Source organism: Canis lupus, chromosome 32, assembly GCF_011100685.1.
Source record: "Canis lupus familiaris isolate Mischka breed German Shepherd chromosome 32, alternate assembly UU_Cfam_GSD_1.0, whole genome shotgun sequence".
Taxonomy (NCBI): Eukaryota; Metazoa; Chordata; class Mammalia; order Carnivora; family Canidae; genus Canis; species Canis lupus.
The window spans coordinates 37,296,822-37,315,815 of record NC_049253.1 but is presented as its reverse complement, the minus strand read 5'-3'; the positions used below and the strand labels follow the sequence as shown (position 1 = coordinate 37,315,815).

Here is an 18,994-nt window from a genome sequence, read left to right as displayed (position 1 = left end):
TATAAAAATAATTAATTACTAATTATTTTCTTAAGTTATGAGAGCATTTTCAGAAGAAAAAACCTTGCTGATTCCATGCTTTTTCAAACCCAGCAGTCATTTGAGACTTGAAACATTAAAATAAATGTACCTGACATGAGATAAGCATTTCTTTGCCAAATTTGCCAATGTGGAATTTTGAAGCTATTCATTCTAATCAAGAGCCAGGAGCTCTGTCCTTGTAGCTTATCACCATTTCAAAAGATAATACCTTAGAACTCTTAGCTGTCTTTTAAAAATTCTGTCTCAGAAGGTACTCACAATAATATTAGGAAGTAGTCTTTTGCAAGTCTGCATATTGTATTTGATAACCCATGTAGAAAATAGAAAAACTTTTAAAGTACACATTTAGGGGAAACTTTCAGAGATTTTGCAGCTTTGATGAATTTGAGCTTCCTTCCTTACTAGGTGTCAGGTGATATGAGGAAATAGGGAAAGTTCTGTGACCTTGCATTAAGGCTCTGACTTGTCTATTTAAAAATGCTCCTAGGGGTAAGAAACAAGATCTGACTAGTACCCTCCACCCCAGATCACCAGGTATCCTGAGCACATTCCCGATCCATACTTAAACCAGCTGTACAACATAGCTATGAAAATTTGCATTTTAAAGTACACTTGGCCATGCAATATTTATTTTTGTTGTTGCTCTGGTAAAGTGCAAAGTGCCCCTCTGTTTACAGCCAACTGCTCTAAAAGATGAATGACTTGGAGAAACTCTCAAGAAGATGTTGGCCTCCTAGATATTTCCACAACACCTTTAAAGAGAGAGGAAATAATCCATTAAGACATACAAGTATCGTCCATGTAGAAGCACAGAAAGTCAATTTATTTTTCAATAAGCAATGTGGAAGGAAAAGAAATTGTCTTTGTTAAGATTGTTGTCTTCGGGGTTGAGCATCTGCAGGTTCCATCCTGATGGAATGAAATCCGTAAGATTTCCTAAGTTCTTCTGTTAAACTAAAAGTTTTAACATGTTGAGTATTACTTAAAGCTAAATCACTTTCCTTCTTTCTGTTTCACAGAATTTTCTTTATCATTGTATTATATGTTGTAATGGAAACTTATTTGTTTCTAAAAAGCAAACCATCCTTTGAAACTCAAAAAGAAGCCTACAACTGTGTTTATAGGAAGATGACTTATATCTCTGACCATGTTTTGTCCTTCGCTAGATTCGTGTAATGAAAATGAAACCCTGTGTGGCTCTGATGATAACAATAGGGTATCTCTTTGTTTTATGCTCCATACCTAAAGTAAATGTCCTCACTATTGAGATACTCTTGAAGGAAGACATTATTAAAGAGATATTTTCTAAAGATTATTTATTTATTCATGAGAGACACACAGAGAGAGGCAGAGACATAGCCAGAGGGAGAAGTAGGCTCCATGCGGGGAGCCCAATGTGGGACTTGATCCCAGGACCCCAGGATCACGATGTGAGCCAAAGGCAGATGCTCAACCACTGAGCCACCCAGGTGCCCAATCTAAGAGATAGTTTATGAAGAATAAAGAATGGGATTTTCATGCACTTTGAAATGGTGTTGCTTTATTACAGAGGGAAAGAGACTTTTTCAGCTGGCTGAGAAGGAAGCAACCATGATCTTTAACTATTCCTACAAATGTGTATAATGTCTTACCTCATATTTGCCTGATTAGGATGATTCTTCCCCCGACCCAGAGATCTGGATTCAGTTAAGTTCTCTGCCCATGTATGGTGCTCTCTTAAGAATGTCAGGACCGGAGGTAGAAGAACTCTCAGAGGTTTCCAATTTCACAATGGAAGACATCAACAACCAGAAAATTAGGTATATAACCGCTTTATATTACTTGACAGAATTTTTAACAAATTATATTAAAATATTTAAGCAACTAACCAGTAGCTCCCTTGAAAGATTATACTGCCCCATTTCTAAACAAAGATGCAGCCATTTTATCTGGCCTGTCATGTAGCTCATTCATTTGATTCTTGTCCTCACCTGTGTAGGTACTCAGCTGTGTATGAGACTGATGGTAATCTGGTTACTGATGGCTTCCATTTCTCTGTCTCCGATACGGACCACAACCATCTAGACAATCAGACGTTTACCATCATGATCACTCCTGTTGAGAATCCACCTCCAGTCATTGCTTTTGCTGACCTTATCACGGTAAACAATCCTCAGATCAATGAACAGCGAGTACTATGGAGAGCTGGAGTCTGTACTGATGTAAATATAGGATTTCTACCCAAATCGGCTGCCAGGTTCTTCCTCTAAAGTTTCTAGGCAATAGGGTCTAAGATATTCATGGTTTTCAATCATGAGTTTTTCAAAAAGTATGAGAAAAAATATATGCAGAATGTCAAATAAATATATTTACGTTATTTAGTCAAAAATATTTATATGCTAGACATAAATGCTAGATGTGTATAGTATTTTTATACTACACTAGGTGTGTGTAGTAGTGGGAGTTAAATTATAAATGGAATATATCTTTTAGGAGTTAAAAATCTAATGTTTGCAAGAACTAAAATATGGGGATATAGACAATGTCCCCAAATCACTTCTTAAGTCAATACTTATTTAAATATTATTTACAGTTCCTTGGGGGTGGTGAGGGTGGGGGCATATGATATATCCTGATTATAAGGTTACCAGACCTGAGTTCAAGTGCTGGTTCTGTTACTTACTAGCTGAGTGACCCTGGACCAATGATACAATCTTTCTTAGCCTCAATTTCCTCATCTTTAAAATATAACTACTCCTGTTACCCAAAGGATTGCTCTGATATTATCAAAATACCATTTAAAAGCCCCCAGTATGTACCAACATATGATAGGGATTCCTTACAAGTTAATTCAATTTCCTTGTCCTGTTCTACGTACATACACAATGCTAAACACTTAGGAGATTTTCTGGGTTTGTCAAACAACTGAAAATCCATAAAACTGAGTTGTTTCCAAATGGTTTTGGTATTCCATACCTTGGGGAACCCATTTAGACCTCCTCCATTCCCAGAGTCAGAGTGACCTTCCACTTTGTACCTTGTCGATCTTCCTGCATTTGGCCAAGAATTGTTCAGAGTGAAATGGCTTGGTCATGTCCAGCAGGCCAGCAAAAACCACTGGGATCAGGTTGCAGAGTTGGCATACACAGCAGAGCCCTAAAGGAAAAAGTTAGCTCAAGCAACTGCTTTTACTGAGACTGATTTATTTCCCTCCTTCGATATTAAAATAAGCACTAGCTTTCAGGTACGGTGATCCCTTCCTTCCTGCACACCTATCAATATATACTATAAGAGGAGAAGTGGGACCTTCATCCTGGGTGGGAGCATCTATAGGACAGTCACCCTCACAGTATCCTAGGGAGGACTTGGATGGATCGTCCTAGAGCTGCAGGCTTTTGAATGTTGATAGTGAATAAAGGCGACCATCCACAGCATCTGTGCTGAGGTGGGTGATTAGAATGGGCCAGAGCTGCTTTATAACCAGATCCATCATTGAAGGAAGCACAACTTTGAAGGGAGACACAGAAGTCTTAGTGTCTGAATGTAGCTTTGAGAGGCACTGAAAGATTGCCTCTCAGAGCAGCAGCATGCACATCCTTCATCTCCTCTGTAGAGGATCTGTCTCCTCAGAGGAGTGGAATTGGGGCTGGAAGGTCACCCCAGGCAGCACTTTTTAATTCACTTCTTTTACTGCAGTTCTGTGCAAAACCGCCCAAGGACTGTACAATCTTTTCTTTCTTAGGTTGACGAGGGAGGGAGAGCCCCACTCTCATTTCACCATTTCTTTGCTGCTGATGATCAGGACAACCTCCAGGGAGATGCCATCATTAAGCTAAGCGCTCTGCCCAAATATGGCTGCATTGAGAACATGGGAACAGGTACCAGCAGTAGCTTTGCTATAGAATTGTTCCGGACCTGGCAAGAGGGGAGGGGCGGGGGAAGAAACTACCTCCAGGGAAACTTTGATGCGGAGGACTAAAGAGAAATGATTCCATTTCAAAGAAATGAGAAGAAGGGAGGTTTCATTCACTCAAAAATCTACAGAACATTGTCTGTGTCCCACGCATCTTTTTAGGCACTGGGGATATATCAGTCAACAGAACAAATAGAAACCCCGGCCTTCACGTTGCCTTAGATCCTGGTGATGGTAGACAGATAAGAAGCCTAATAAACGAGAAGATTGTGTAAGGTATTAGGAGATAAATCAGTGCTATGAGAAAAAATAGAGCAGGGTAGGGGATGGGGAGTGCCAGCAATGGGGAAGGCAGGGCTTATGGATTGCACTCAGAAACGAGTGTCAAGGAAATAAAAATGCCTGTCCTTTATTAGCTGTGAGCCACAGCTAATGGCTCAGCTCCTTCGAAGGATATGACATGAATTGAAATGCTTGCCTTCCTGTCTGTGACCCTCTCCTCCACATCCCTCCCCCCTGCACCATCTGCCTGGACCCCCACTGCCCTTGCTGGTTATCACAGGGAAGGAGAGGTGAGAAGGCCTGTCCTGTCCACTGGCCCCCTGAGACCATGGTGACTGGCAGTTGAGACAGCTCCTGGCAGGTTACTGTGATGCTGCCTCCTCAGTGAAATCCCTGAGTGCCAGCGCTGGGCTCTAATTGGTGTGCAGCTAGCAGCTCCCGCAGAGAGGCGCTTGACTGAAGGTGTCTGGCCAGCTTGCTGCCTGGGATCTGAGCCTGGTCACCAGAAATTCATTTAGAAGGGGCCATGTTTTCCTCCAGAAACTCTCGAGTCCTTTCCCTCATCTTGCCTTTCATTGAGTGCACTCAGATTTCTTTATTGCTGAATCAGATTTATCTCAACAAATGTTTGCGCTAGAGACAAAGGGTGTCAAGACACAGCTCCTGCCCAGAATGGGAGACAGGTCGGAAGACTAATAAATCACGATAAATAAAAAATGCTAGGACAGGGAAGGGGCAAACCCTGAAAAAATTACATAGGGCAAAACAATTTTGCCTGAGAAGGCAGGAAAGGCTGAGGAGAGGACATTTGTGTTGCAGTTTGAAGGGTTAGTGAGAGTCTCACTGTGGGCAGAGGGAAGAGCATGGGCAAAAGTGGGAAGTCATGAAAGGGTAGCTGGCCCCCACCCTACACTTCTCTTCAGATGGTTTCTTTTTAAGCCTTCCTGATGTGATTTGATGTTACCCTGGAATGCATGCAGAGGAGTACTTCCCTGGTCTAGAAGTCAAATTTCTGGAAGCTCTAGCTCTCTAAAAGTGATGCTCAAACTTGAATGTGTAAGACTCACCTGGAGGGCTTAGGAAAACGATTCCTTGAGCAGCAACTCCAGAGTTCCTGTATACAGAGGGTAGGTGAGGCCTGTGCATTTGCATTCCCCCACCCCCACCCCCAGCTCGTAGGCGGTGCCACCACCGCTGGCCCGAGGACCACATTTGGAGAACCACCACTGCTGTATATTAGTCTGAGCCTGGAAGTAAGGAAGAGATGTTCAGGGGACTAGGGGCAGGGAGGTGCAAGTAATTATCCCAAGACAATTTAAGAACTCCAGCCTCTGCTCCATGGGTGTTCAGCACCAAGTCTGTTTCGTGTATATGAAACTAGCTAGATTCAGAATCCAGCAGATCAGCATGACGCCTTTCTAAAAATATTACAAGAAGCAGCTTTAACATCTTACCAGCAAAACCGGAAGAAACAGAATAATTATATTGTTAGGTATAAAATCTAACAGCATGGACTCTACATTCATTTAGTCCTAGCACAAACAGAACAGACCCACCTTGATTACCTTGAGGGCATGTATCACCGTGTTCCAGCCCTACGCAGTAATAGATGTTCATAATGATAGCCTGCATGCTTCAGGAACTATTTAATTTGCCCACAGTATATTCTGCTTAAGAAGGCAAGGAAGCACATTAATGAGAATGATTTACGTGAAAAAATAGAAGGTGCAATTTTAAAACCTGGAAGGCTGGTGCTTAAAGCTTCAGTGACAGATTGACTTGTTGAATGCCTTGTTTCCCAATGACAGAAAATAAGTCATTTCTCTATTTCAGTATATTTTTAGGCATCATTTAGTTTACTTGGGCTCTTTCGGACCCAAATAAAAAAGCCACATTTCTCATATTTATAGTAAGCAATGTAAAGGGAAAATAAAAATTTGAAGGAATTACAGCACTTCCTTCTGGAAACACCGAACTGTGTGTGCTAGAGATTGTCAGATCACATGTCACTCAGATTCCTCCATGCTTCTGGTATCAAGAGGAACCAAATCTGACGGGTAAAATCTAAGAAAATTCATGTTATTGAAGAAAAAACAATTGTCCTGTATTCTTACTTCAAATTATAAATAAAAATTTCTCAGTCCTAGTCTTTCTGTTGGAAGGTTAGTAAAAAATGACACTGTCTACAATTCAGGAAGTCAATAGCCTTTTGATTTATGACCTGATCTTTGCAACGGGCCATGGAAGAGAAAAAGAGAAAGCCTGGTTGCTTTCACATACCCTATATACACTTTTCTTTGTTGCTATGTATCCAGGGGATGTTTAAAGACACAGGGGTTGCTTTTTCTCCTTTCTTTAGAAGAAAATGTGGTAACCATTTAAAATCAATCAATTAGAGACTCAGACCAAGGAAGAGACAAGCCATCCATCCTTTAGACAATGTTTACTCTTCTCCTTGGCCTTCTCCAGTGCTTGGTTGGGTTGGGATGGAAAGATGAGTTAACCAGACTAGCTCTATCTCTGGAGCTTTGAATGGTACCTGAATGGTACATCTCAGTGCTTGAATGGCACCTGAGCTGTGAATGGTCCTGAAGCATCTCAGTAGCGCTGGTGTACCGTCCCAGGTGCTGAGCACTGACCCATGGGGAGGTTTCCTTAAGGAACCGAGGTCAAATGAAAACATACTTAATGAGATATTTCTTAGATAAAAAGGTATATGGTTAATCTTTTTTTACATGGAGAAGGAGGCTTCCTCTTGCAGGATGTGCTAGGCAGAGAGGCTCTGAAATTGACCAAAGCTTAAGGCAGAGAATCCTTGCATTTGTGAGGACTTACTTTATCACAGATTTCTAACAAAACAACCACTGATTCTTTTTTTTATTCTTGCTATATAAAATAACATTCTGAGTGCTTTCATGTATATTATCTCATTTGATTCCCTATGGAAACAGCAGGGCAGGTATTACCAAGTGTGGATGAGGAATAGTGGGGAAACTAACAGTTTTAACTGATTTAAACAGTAAACAGATTTAACCACAAGTCGTCCATTTCTAGTCTTGTGTTCTTTCCCTTCTCCATTTTTATCCTCTCGTGTGCTTTTATCTTTTGCTGATAATGCTGTCATGTTTTCTAGTTCAGCCTAGTAAGAAGGAATTGAAGGATGAAGGTAAAAGTTCTCTCTTGATGTTGATGCAGGTGATCATTTTGGCCCTGGAACTACAAGTGACCTAGAGGCATCATTCTCTATTCAAGATGTCCTGGAAAACTACATTTACTACTTTCAGAGTGTTCATGAAAGCATTGAGCCCACCCATGACATTTTTAGTTTTTATGTAAGTGATGGAAATAGTCGCTCAGAAATCCACAGCATCAATATCACCATTGAGGTAAAGACTTTGAGGTTGGAAAAGTGGGCTTTTGACAACAATATCCCACCATTAGATCACTTTATATGAACTCAAAAACAAAGAAGATTGCATTTGACCTTCAGTTTTAGAGATCAATTTAAAAATATAATGTGGACCGTTAGGAAACTTGTAGAATTAAGGCTGGCATTTGGGATGATCTGATGTGGAAATCTGAATATCCACTTCAGGGTATAATGTGTTCATTCTGTAGGAAAACAGTTTGTGCGGGTCAGACAGAGAAACTCTGTTAGCCTCATATTTAGATGGAACTAACAAATGCCTATTTTTCCCTGAAATTATTGTATGTAGTTCTACATGCATACTTGCCTTTTCTTACATTTTAATACGTTTATTTGTTAAATTGTAACATCAAAAAAATATGTTCCTTGATGCTGTATTTATTCTCATTTGAGCAACTAGATAGCTTGCTCCACCAATGCAGGGAGAGAGAGATAAAAGATAAAACTCAGACTGGAATACCTTCTGCCCTGGGAAAATACCCTCAGCACCCTTCAGAGAGGGTATGGGGTGCTGACACAGGGTCAGGGAGACAGCTTTAGAAACCCACACATTTAAATATTGTGTCCTCCTCTATAGTACTGTGATATTCTTGGGGTTTTCTAAGACAGTTGTGATATCAAATAATGTGCTCTTTTATCCCCAAAATATACTCATACTTCTCTAACCACATATCCATGTTTTTTATTGAAAAACATGATCATTGTAACCTGTGGAAAATATCTTCAAGATTTCTGTAGAACATCAGTTTCTTTTCAAGGGGACATTTTGCTTGTGTGACTTGCTCTACTTTCAAGTGAAGTATTTTGCTGGGGAATTAAAGATGGTGACCCATTAAGTACAATTTTGATAGTGAAAGTTGGTGTGATAATGTTACTTTTGCTGCATAAGGTGCATTTTCTTTCTTCTTAAACCCACATCTGTGTGAGACCTGACATTTTAACTTTAATCAGAGGAAGAACGATGAGCCTCCCAGGATGACCTTGCAGCCCCTCGGTGTACAGCTAAGCTCAGGAGTGGTGATAAGCAATTCTTCTTTGAGCCTGCAAGACCTGGACACTCCAGATAATGAGCTGGTTTTTGTATTGACGAAAAAACCTGACCACGGTAGGACACAACTGCTATGGCAAGCTTCTTAATTGAGGTGCTGGATGGGTTTTTGGAATAAACACATAGATTTCTGTTGATTATTCCTATACTTTGCTTGAACGTAGTCCATTCTTTGCATCAAGGTAGAACCAAATTTACAGCTAGCCAATATTCTTTGGGGTCACCAGTTGCTCTGAAAGCCTGAATCCTAGGTAATTGGTGTCGCTGAAGTTGAATTTCAGCTGTTTTCTTGTTTTCCTCTATAACCTAAGGCAGAATAGGTTTAGAGTCCTGTTCTCAGAGTAAGCTTCATTGCTTGATAATCCTGGGCCATCTCATGCAAGGAACAACATGGAAGCCTTGTTATTAATTGCACAAGGTGTTCACTTCAGGTTAGAGGTGTGCTAGATATCTTTATGAGCTTGATCCTTTTGCAAAAAAGGCACTTTTCCTGATTAAACCAGAGGTAAAAACCACCTTGGGAATCCTTTATCTATTAAGTACCATTCCTCTGGTATTAGCCAGAGCTCTGGAACTTTCATCTCCCAGGTAGTATCTTAGTGTGTCATAACATCCTTGGTCTTTTAAAGATGAAGTTGTTACTGTTGATGAAGGTTAATGGAAAATTCTGTTGGTCATTGCATTTTATTTTCCCTTCCTTCACTTTCACTTTCTTTAATGAAACACTTTACCTGTCCCATCATGATACAACCCTTGAAAACAGAAAAATATGCCTCAACACAAAGGTGTCTAGTGTCTTTCTGAATTTAAAAGGGAATTTAAAACACAATCCCTTCCCCTATCCTAGATGCCCTAGAAGAAAGGCAGCAAGAGAAGAGTGCTATTTTCACTTTGCAGTAGGGGAAAGTAAGCTTTAGATAATGCAGTGAGGTTGAATTCAAGGTGGGAGATTTGATTTCTAAGCCACTATATCACCACATTCATTATGTCTCCTTAAGAGATTTTTGAATAGGAAAGGTTAGATTTTATCTTCTTTACTTGTGAATGAGCCTACAGGGCAGCACCCTGTGCTTCCATAGAAAATTCTGAGTTGTTGATCATTTATGTGTGTGTCACCAAGAGCCTCCGAGGTGGTGTACATTTAACCCAGGCTCATGCTAATTGACAAAAATCAGGCAATGTTTTGGTGCCATATTTATTCTACTATTGATTCTTTTTCTTTACTTTCTCCCTCAGGCCATCTGCTCTGGAGGCAAACTGCTTCTGAGCCTCTGGAGAATGGGAGGGTTTTGACTCAGGGCTCCTCCTTCACCTACCAGGACATCCTGGCGGGGCTGGTCGGGTACATGCCTGGTGGTCCTGGAGTGGCAGTGGATGAGTTCCGGTTCTCCCTCACGGATGGCCTCCACATGGACACAGGGAGGATGGAGATATACATAGAGCTGCCTACAAGTGGCACCCCCCACTTGGCTATAAACCAAGGCCTATGGCTCTCAGCAGGTATCACACAGGAATAGAAGAGAGTGGCTGTGGTCCCTCTGTCCTTATTTCTCTTGGTCAGTGTACATGTTAGCTCTGTGGGAGGATATTGAAATAGGCATTCAGAACTTAGACTGGAGGTGGGGAGAGCTATTGTGTTGTTTTTGTTTTCAAAGATTTTATTTATTTATTCATGAGAGACCCAGAGAGAGAGGCAGAAACATGGGCAGAGGGAGAAGAAGCGGACTCCTTGTGGGGAGCCCGATGCAGGACTCCATCCCAGGACCCTGGATCACGACCTGAGCCAAAGGCAAACACTTAACCACTGAGCCTCCCAGGTGCCCCAAGAGCTATTATTTTAAGGACACTAAGAACTGTGAGTGACTAATATAAATCTCTTAAATTCTTTGGACCAGATGCCCATGTCTGTGAATTTGAGAAGAGTGTGTAGTACTTCCAGGGTCCTCAAAACCTTAATTTATCCAGCTACTCATAGGATCAGGATTCTTAGAACATGGTCATTGCCCAGCCAACCCCACAGAAAAACAAAAAACACAAAACCATAACAACAAAAGAAATCCAACAGAATTTTTAAGATATTTATTTTAAAAAAACAAAAAAAAAAACGTGGGAAGGAGGCATGGGGGACAATTGGGAAGCTATCATACACTAAAAGAGATTATAAAAATAATTAAGATTCACTAAATACAGTATCCTAGGTATAACATTTGCAAGTTTGCCTACGTGTAAGCATCACTGAAGGACCTGCAACAAGTGTCAATCTTAAAGTCAATTTGCAGTAGGGAGTTACTTAATTGGGGAGTGGGCCTTTTGCCCAGCAAAACATCTGCATCCCACTTGGTCCTATTTATTTATCTACTCTTACTGTCACATGTATTTTGTAATGAAAAATATATACCATAATGGTATTTGAAAATTTGGAGATTCCCAAAAGTCCCAATAATTAAATCTGAGATTTAACTTTACCATATTTACAAGCCAGTAAGTTAGCCTATGATAGGAAGACATGAGACTCCTTGGTCGGAAACAAAAATACTCTGTTACAGCACAACTGGCAGCATTGCCATCAGTAAGTTTGCATTGTTTCTCCTCTGCACTCCAAGTCTGGTGGGGGTGGCACAGAAGGCCCTGATGGATGCCTTCCCATGCAATGGGATGCATTACAGAAGAGGAACACTGAGTTTGGGAAACTCCCCTGTTATAGTAACAATAAGCAAGACTGGTCTTTGTTCCGGAGGAAGATATCACCTTATCCCTAAGTGCTCCTGGCTGAGAATGGCCTGGGGAAAGCATAATTAGGCCTTGCATTGTTGGCATCACCCAACAAGAACACACAGTATGCCCAGGCCCAGCCGAACACCAGAATGTACTACACATGAATGACTAGCACCCATTTTATCAGAACGTACTATTTTTTAATGTGAGAAAATAGCTGGATGGGAAAGCAAGGGGCAAGGCTCCGAGAAGAGGTGTTTGCTGGTTGCCAGTGGCTTGCCTCCATCCCCAACACCTGCATAAACTTACAGGGTCCAGCACTCAGAGCTCCCTGTTTTGTAATCCTGTAAACACTGATTTTAACTATTTGGTTTGAGAAGACAACAAGATATATTTGTAAGTTTATGTAGAGCTGTTGCTTATGACTTAGTGAACCTTAAGACAGTAAATAAGTTAGGTCTAAGCAGGTCTCACCAAAGATCTAGGAATTACTACATAGATCTAGGGAAGGGGTAGCTAATAGGCCACAGGAGTAGAGTGTGCATAGGGAGAGTGAAAATGGATCAGCAGAGAAAAGGGCTCAGATATAAATTCAAGAGAGGATTAACAAAATGAAAAGTTGGGATGGTTTCATGTAGGGAAATTAAAATTTATGCAGCTGGAAACCGAGAAGGGCAAGCACCCAGTATTCACTGAAACCCAGGCCATGTGTAATGTGTGATCACTTAGTCTCTTAAAATCACTTGACATCCTATTCAGAGACAAGATGGGCAATGACCTACTCCCCCCCACTCTCTTCCAGGGTCTGTAGCACGCATCACAGAACAGCATTTGAGAGTGACAGACACTGATTCAGATGACCACCAGGTGATGTACATCATGAGGGAAGATCCTGGAGCAGGGCGCCTGCAGATGGTAAAGCGTGACAACCTGGAGCAAATCTCCGTTAAAGGCCCCGTCCGGAGTTTTACCCAGGCTGACGTGAGCCAAGGTCAGCTAAGCTCTCTTCTGCCTGCCCAGACTTCTATAAAGTCCACCCACAGTAGTAAATGGGAGTTAAATGCCTCATAGCTTATGGCAGTAAACTGCACTCTTTGTTTTGAAAAAGAGCTGAGTTATAGGTTTCATTTATTCTTTCTTTCTCCTCAATTTTTTTTGTTTAAAAAACTATCCTTCTTGGCCAAGAAGTGTTCGTGCTTTGGCATAGCATTGATGAAATTTGGGGCCATTACAGAGGGAAAAAAAATCATTTTGACTTGCTATGATGCTAAAAAGCGTGTGTGATAGAGAAAAGGGAAAAGAAATGAATTGGGATGGATTAAGGTGAAAATTATGCCTGCCTGAGGTGAACAATTTATATCTCTTTTTAGCTCCCCCAAAGAGCACGAGTTAATGAACTAAGCAAAATGGAAGGGCATAAATCGGAGCTGCCTGGGGGAGATTACATAGCTCATCCCTCCTCCAGGAAATGCTGATGTAATGTAAAAGCATAAATGTTAAATGCTATGTAGTTACAGTTCTTTCAGGGGTAAGAAAGGGAAAAAAAGTTACATAATGGGGGAGAAAAAGTAACCCAAGGTCACGAGATGATGTGCAATTCCATTTAGAAGTGGAAATAAGCCCCCGAGGAGCAGAAATAAGGGTCTTTTCCATGCACTAACACTCAAAATGGGTAGCAGCTAGATTCTCCTGAACCTGTCTGTGCTTTTCCAAAGGGGGTGGAATAGACAAAGGGATAGTAATTCATTAATTATTCCTTGCCTCAGTGTCTCTTGTAAAGATGAGACCAAGTACCTCTTCCCAGATGTCTGGCTATATTTACATTGCGAGGTACCTGGAAGTGATGTTGTGGCTGAACAAAAATATAAGATTTTACACTTCTCCCTTTGGATCCTTTTGACTTCTGTGAAGAGTTGTTTAATTTGCTGCTTGGTTATATTCAGTGTTCTCTCAAAAATGACTGAAAGCTACGCTGGGAAATGGGAATGATGAGCTCTGGGAAAATACGGGACCACAGCTCCATGTCCCTGGCCCTATGACATGGGTATATAGCTAATAATGTGGGTGCCATTGCTGCACATTTTCCATGTGGTTACTCCTAAGACTTCCGTAGAGTCTTTCACAAAACCTGAGCCTCAACCATATGCAGTGCTATTTGGGATGATTTTATCATGAGAGTGTTTTTGATTATGAGGAAGTCAGTAGTGGGGAGGAGAAAGGGAGGGATTGTAAACTCTGGATTAAAAATGTTTAAAGCAATGTCAAAGTGAGGAAGGTGTTCAGATTCCCATCTGCCACTTCAGAAATAAGGCCAGAAAGGACTAGTAGTGAATCTTGATCTTGTCCTTTTTTTACAGGCCAAGTAGAATACAGCCACAGGAAAGGAGAATCTGGTGGGAGCTTTGCTTTTAAATTTGATGTGGTTGATGGAGAAGGCAACACACTGATTGGCCAGTCATTTTCCATCAGTGTTTTAGGTAAGGGGTCATTGGGTTTCTAAAAATATTACAATAGGGCTGAAATTATATAGTGTACCCTGTGCTTACCTTGAGGCTGGAGTCTTTCCTTTACTCAGCTACATGGGAATCTGGAATCCTATCCCCTCTGTTGTGTGAAGCTCTAGCTCTTTGGTACACTCTCTGAATGACAGGCCTAAGGATTATTCTGGTTTTACTCCTGGGCACCAGGCCCAGAATTGAAGAAGGGTGGCAGAAAGGATCCTCTTTCAAATCACATTTCTGATATTTTCAGAAGACACCTCCCCACCAATCATCACCACCAACAAAGGGTTAATCTTGGATGAGAACTCAGTGGAGAAAATCACCACTCTGGAGCTCTCTGCCACTGACCAGGAGAGCAAGCCTACAGAATTAATCTATAGAATCACTAGACAGCCCGAGCTGGGCCACCTGGAACATGCAGCATCACCAGGTAAGCCTATCATCACCCGCTTCATCAAACCAAAAGTTGGAATTTAGAAAGTGTTGGGGGTAAGCCACACTCACATAGAATCTGCCTTGATTAGTATTTATTTTTTTGCATTACTTATCTTGACCATTATATACTGCCTTGTGTTTGGCAAACAGTAGATGCTCAATAATTCCTTGCTGAAAACTAAATAATTGAAATTTTATGTAAGCATAAAATGCTTCTCCATAATTGGATTGTCAATTCCTTTAGGGCCAACACTCTACCACGTTCTTCTAATGTCTGACCACCTGGCACGGTATGATGTGCTGTGTTTAAAAATGTAATTCAGGGAATCGCAAGTGAGCATATGTATTGGGCAAAATTTTAGTTTAGCTGCTGCTGGTGGGGGTGGGTGCGGGGAAAAGATGAAGGAGATCCCATTCTCACCCCTAGTGTGCTCTATTGGATGAGATAAGGAACTTCTGCATATAATCATATATTAGAGAAGAATATGGCAGGTTTTTTAAGAACTGTATAAACCAGGTGTCATAAAAGTTCAAAAATGGGAGAAGCTGCAGTGGGCAGGAAGGTTCACAGAGGTGGCATTTAAATGTGCCCTTAGAAGGCAGAGTTTGGGCAGACAGAAATGGTGGTTTTTTTTTTTTTTTTCAGAGATGGGAATAGCATGTGTGCATATTCAAAGAATAATGAGTGAGTCAGTTGAGCTATAGCATATATTCTGAAAATAGGGGCTGATATGGCTCATGGGTAGATTGAGATTTTATGGAGGGTCTTCAAAGCCAAGATACATAATCCCTATGTAATTCAATAGGTGATGGGTAGGCACTGCAGAATTCTGAGCAGGGAAGGAAAGTGACATGCATCTAGTGTCCACCAGATGGATTGAAAGAAAGAGAGGAGGCAGTGAGCATGGGTCGGAAGTCTCACATTTGCCCCAGTAATAGGCAGTGAGGCTTCATCCAAGGAGTGAAGTGGGAAGAGGAAGATGAGAACCATGTAAGAGATCATACCTGGCATCTGGTAAACTGTATTCCATAAACAATAATTGGTGGAAGAGTGAGGCGGAGGGAGGGAGGAATGAATTTCAGGGCAGAACCTATAGAACTTGGCAGCTGAATGGATTGAGGCACTGAAGATATTTGCTGAATTAACAGTCTGAAGGTAGAGTTGTCTTTGTTTTGTACATCATAGAGGGAGCGATGGTTTGCAGATTTAGGAGATTCAGATTGTCACTAGTTTCCTCAGGATTTCAAGTTGCAGATCCTTCATTCATTCAACCATGGGGTTAACAAAAGAGGGAACATGCTTACCCTGATTCTGCTCACTCTCTAATATAGGGAGTCAGACCATAAGCACATAGGAAGCAAATATATATCATTGGTTATGAGTCTTTTAGGGGAGAAATAAGAGCATTCCAGGGTGCAGGGACCAAGGGGGTAAGGGAAGAACTCCCTAATTTAAGATGGCATTTAGCAACGGGTCTGAGGAGAATGAGGGAGCCAACTGATGTTATAAGGAAAGGGCATTCCAGACAGAGGGATCAGTGAGTGTAAACATCCTGAGGTGGGATCAGCCTGGAACATTCCATTCCAGGGGCAGCAAGACTATGTCTGTGGCAGGGTGAATAAGAGGGAAGATCTATGGGGAGGTGAGCTTGGAGAGGTGGAGGGTGGTCTGGCAGAGGGGGAGGCGGACTAGGTGATGGTGATGGAAGAGAGGGGGGAGTCTTTTTTTTTTTAAAGATTTTTATTTATTTATTCATGATAGAGAGAGAGAGAGAGAGAGAGAGAGAGAGAGAGGGAGAGAGAGAGGCGCAGAGACACAGGCAGAGGGAGAAACAGGCTCCATGCCAGGATCCCGATGCAGGACTCAATCCCGGGACTCCAGGATCACGCCCTGGGCCAAAGGCAGGTGCTAAACCGCTGAGCCTCCCAGGGATCCCTGGGGAAGTCTTGTGAGTGTTTGGTGCAAGCGTGTGGGGGAAAATGGAGACATTGACCAAAATCCCTAATGCAAATGGAGCTAATGACCTGCCCTTTTGTCTTGAAGTTCCTGGGGAAGAATGCAGATCAGCACTCCTAAGACCTTGGCTGCATGAGATACTCGATAACTAATTCATGAGCTAATTGCTTCTGCCAGAGTTCGGTCAGGTTGCTGATTGTGTCTCTCCTAAGACGAAAGGGCAGACTCTTGGCTGCTGTGTTGGACAGTTGCATCCAGGCTATCAGGACTTTCAGAGTGTGGAGCCTCATGCACAGCACAGTTGCCTAGCTGCTGGCAAATCCCAGCCCTCACTCTTCTTTGACCGTGGGCTGTGTTTAGAGTTCAGTGTGAGGCTGCTTCAGTTACTCCTTTTCTGTTGTTACAGTGTCAGCCTTCACTGGGCTTAAACTCTGGCTGCCAAGACAGAGCCGGTGCTGCTTAGGGAGAGAGACTCCTGGGTGATCACGTTTCTCCCTTATCTTGGGAAGGCACCCTCCAAAAATAGAGGGAGGGCTCCCTTTCCCCCCTGGGATACTACCTTCGCCTGCCTTCTCCACTGGGCTTAACTTCTCTTACCCGCTTAACTCACACCTGCACCAGTTTTTCTTGGTCCACCTGTTTCTAGTAACTCTCAATGACCCAGATCTGAGGATCCAGTCCTCTCCCCTTTACTGTTGCCCCCCCCACTGCTAATGGAGCAGGGATGCCCTGCCCCTGCTGTACCTCCAACTCTATTCTGTGTCCTTTCTGTTGCATTTTGCCAGAATTCTCGCCTTCCCTGTCTGCCCTAAGTGAGAATATTTTCATGAATCTTTTTAGATGTGAAAAATGTCCCTTCAGGGGAAATGCAGGTTGATATCTTGCATTTCTCTCTTAAGGCAGCTGGCACAGCTGAGAGAGAAGCACCCGCACGTCATCCCTTTGCTTCAGTGAGGATGGGGCTACCAGGAGCCGGGGTGGGCTGGTCTGTGCTCTCCAAAAAGAGCAAAGCAAACTTCTAGGCCAGTGTCTTATGCAGGCACAGAGCTATTATGGGACTGATTTTGCCTCTTGAATGATCAGTTTCCACTAGCGCTTGCACATATCCTCTGCCCGGTTAACTCTGAAGTGGATTCATTCTCTTATTGTCTGTCTTGGTCAGTGGATCGTAACTGATTGTTGTTTTTAGATACACAGAAAAGGTTTGAAGATCTATTTTCTTCCCTTGAGGAGGTACAAGGAGCCATATGCCTATGCAAACTGTGCAGAAGACAGTTGAGAGCCTGCGGCCTGTAGGGAGAGTAGCAGGAGAGCCTGGGCCCTGGGTGTGCCCTTTTCATGGTTAAGGGGTCACATCCTCATGTCAGGGCCCTGAAGACCCTTTTTTTCTTGTGAAATCAGAGTAAGGAGTTATATTATTAAGATCGAAGCTAAGCTTCTGAAACAAAGAGATCCCAAATTGCAGCGCCTTAAACAAGAAGTTCATTTTCTCTCACAGAAAAATCCAGAGGCAGGTGGCCCCAGATGGCCGAAAGTAGCTCAGTGATCCTTAGCATGAGGCTCCCATCTATGGTCCAAGGTGACTTCTGTAATTGCTGTCATTCCCCAGCCAGCAATAAGGGACAAAGGCCAGGGAAACCTACGTCCACTTCTATTGTAGGAGTATTACTGGAAGAACACATAGCAATTTTGATCACATCCCAGTGGCAAGAGAGTAGTCAGACAAAGCTGTGAAGTGGCTGAGAATTGTAGACCCTCCTTGGGAATCCAATTACTTAGCTACCAGTCAGAGGTTGTGTTTTTTAAAGTCAGGAAGAAGTAGAGCAATCTCTAGCACAGAAGTGGTCCTCACCTTCACCAAACATTCCCTGAGTAGCTGCTGCAGAAGATTTGTTTTGGAAGTGGGGCACATGTCAACAAACATGTGCAAATGTGTTTCCTTAGCTGAGATAGCAACATGTCAGGATGGTGGGAGTCACCACTGCACAACACAGTGGGGTCTATCTGAGAGGTGTGGGCGTGAGTCAGGAAAGACTTCCCAGAGATGATGCTTTAGCAGAGGTATTCCTTGGTTTCCTTTCTGTCTGCCTTTCTCAGGATTGTGACACCAGCCAAAAAGGATGCTCCCACTGCTTTACTTTGGGTTCTCCCAAGAGCAGGGATATATGAGACTGAGCAACTTATCCAAGGAAATGGATTTTCTCACAGATCTGGGGCTGGAAGTCCAAGATCATGGTGTCAGCAGGGTTGAGATTCCCTCTGAGGGCTGTGCGGGAGAATCTGTCCCTGGCCTCTCTCCTTGACTTTATAGAGATGGCTGTCATAGCACGGTGTGCTCCATGTATGTGTGTATCTGTGACAAACTTTCCCCTTTTATAAGGACATTAATTAGATTGGATTAGAGCCTACTCTAATGACTACATCTTAACTACTTTCTTATGCAGTGATCCTGTTTCCAAGTGAGGTCACACTGTGAGGTACTGAGGGTTAATACTTCAGCATATGAATTGGGGGCGAGGGATGGGGTGGCAGCAGAGCACAATTCATTCCCTATCAGGAGGCTTGGAGGAAAAGCTGAGAGTCCCCCACAGCCTGGCAGCAGGCATGGTGCCATCTACGGCTCTGCAGAAAGCAGGAAGGCCAAGGCAATCACCCAACATCCTGTTAGGAAGGCAGTTTCTTCAAAGATGCTTTA

At 42.5% G+C, this 18,994-nt stretch overlaps 1 protein-coding gene across 1 annotated transcript in view; it reads left to right on the top strand.

The window, feature by feature from the left end:
- The window catches only part of FRAS1 (Fraser extracellular matrix complex subunit 1), a 434,689-nt gene that overhangs the window by 334,958 nt on the left and 80,737 nt on the right, over positions 1-18,994 (top strand). The window contains 9 exon segments of the mRNA XM_038582341.1: positions 1,693-1,841; positions 2,021-2,183; positions 3,764-3,899; positions 7,412-7,602; positions 8,595-8,748; positions 9,928-10,191; positions 12,209-12,397; positions 13,764-13,883; positions 14,158-14,337. Coding sequence (XP_038438269.1) covers positions 1,693-1,841; positions 2,021-2,183; positions 3,764-3,899; positions 7,412-7,602; positions 8,595-8,748; positions 9,928-10,191; positions 12,209-12,397; positions 13,764-13,883; positions 14,158-14,337 — 1,546 coding nt within the window.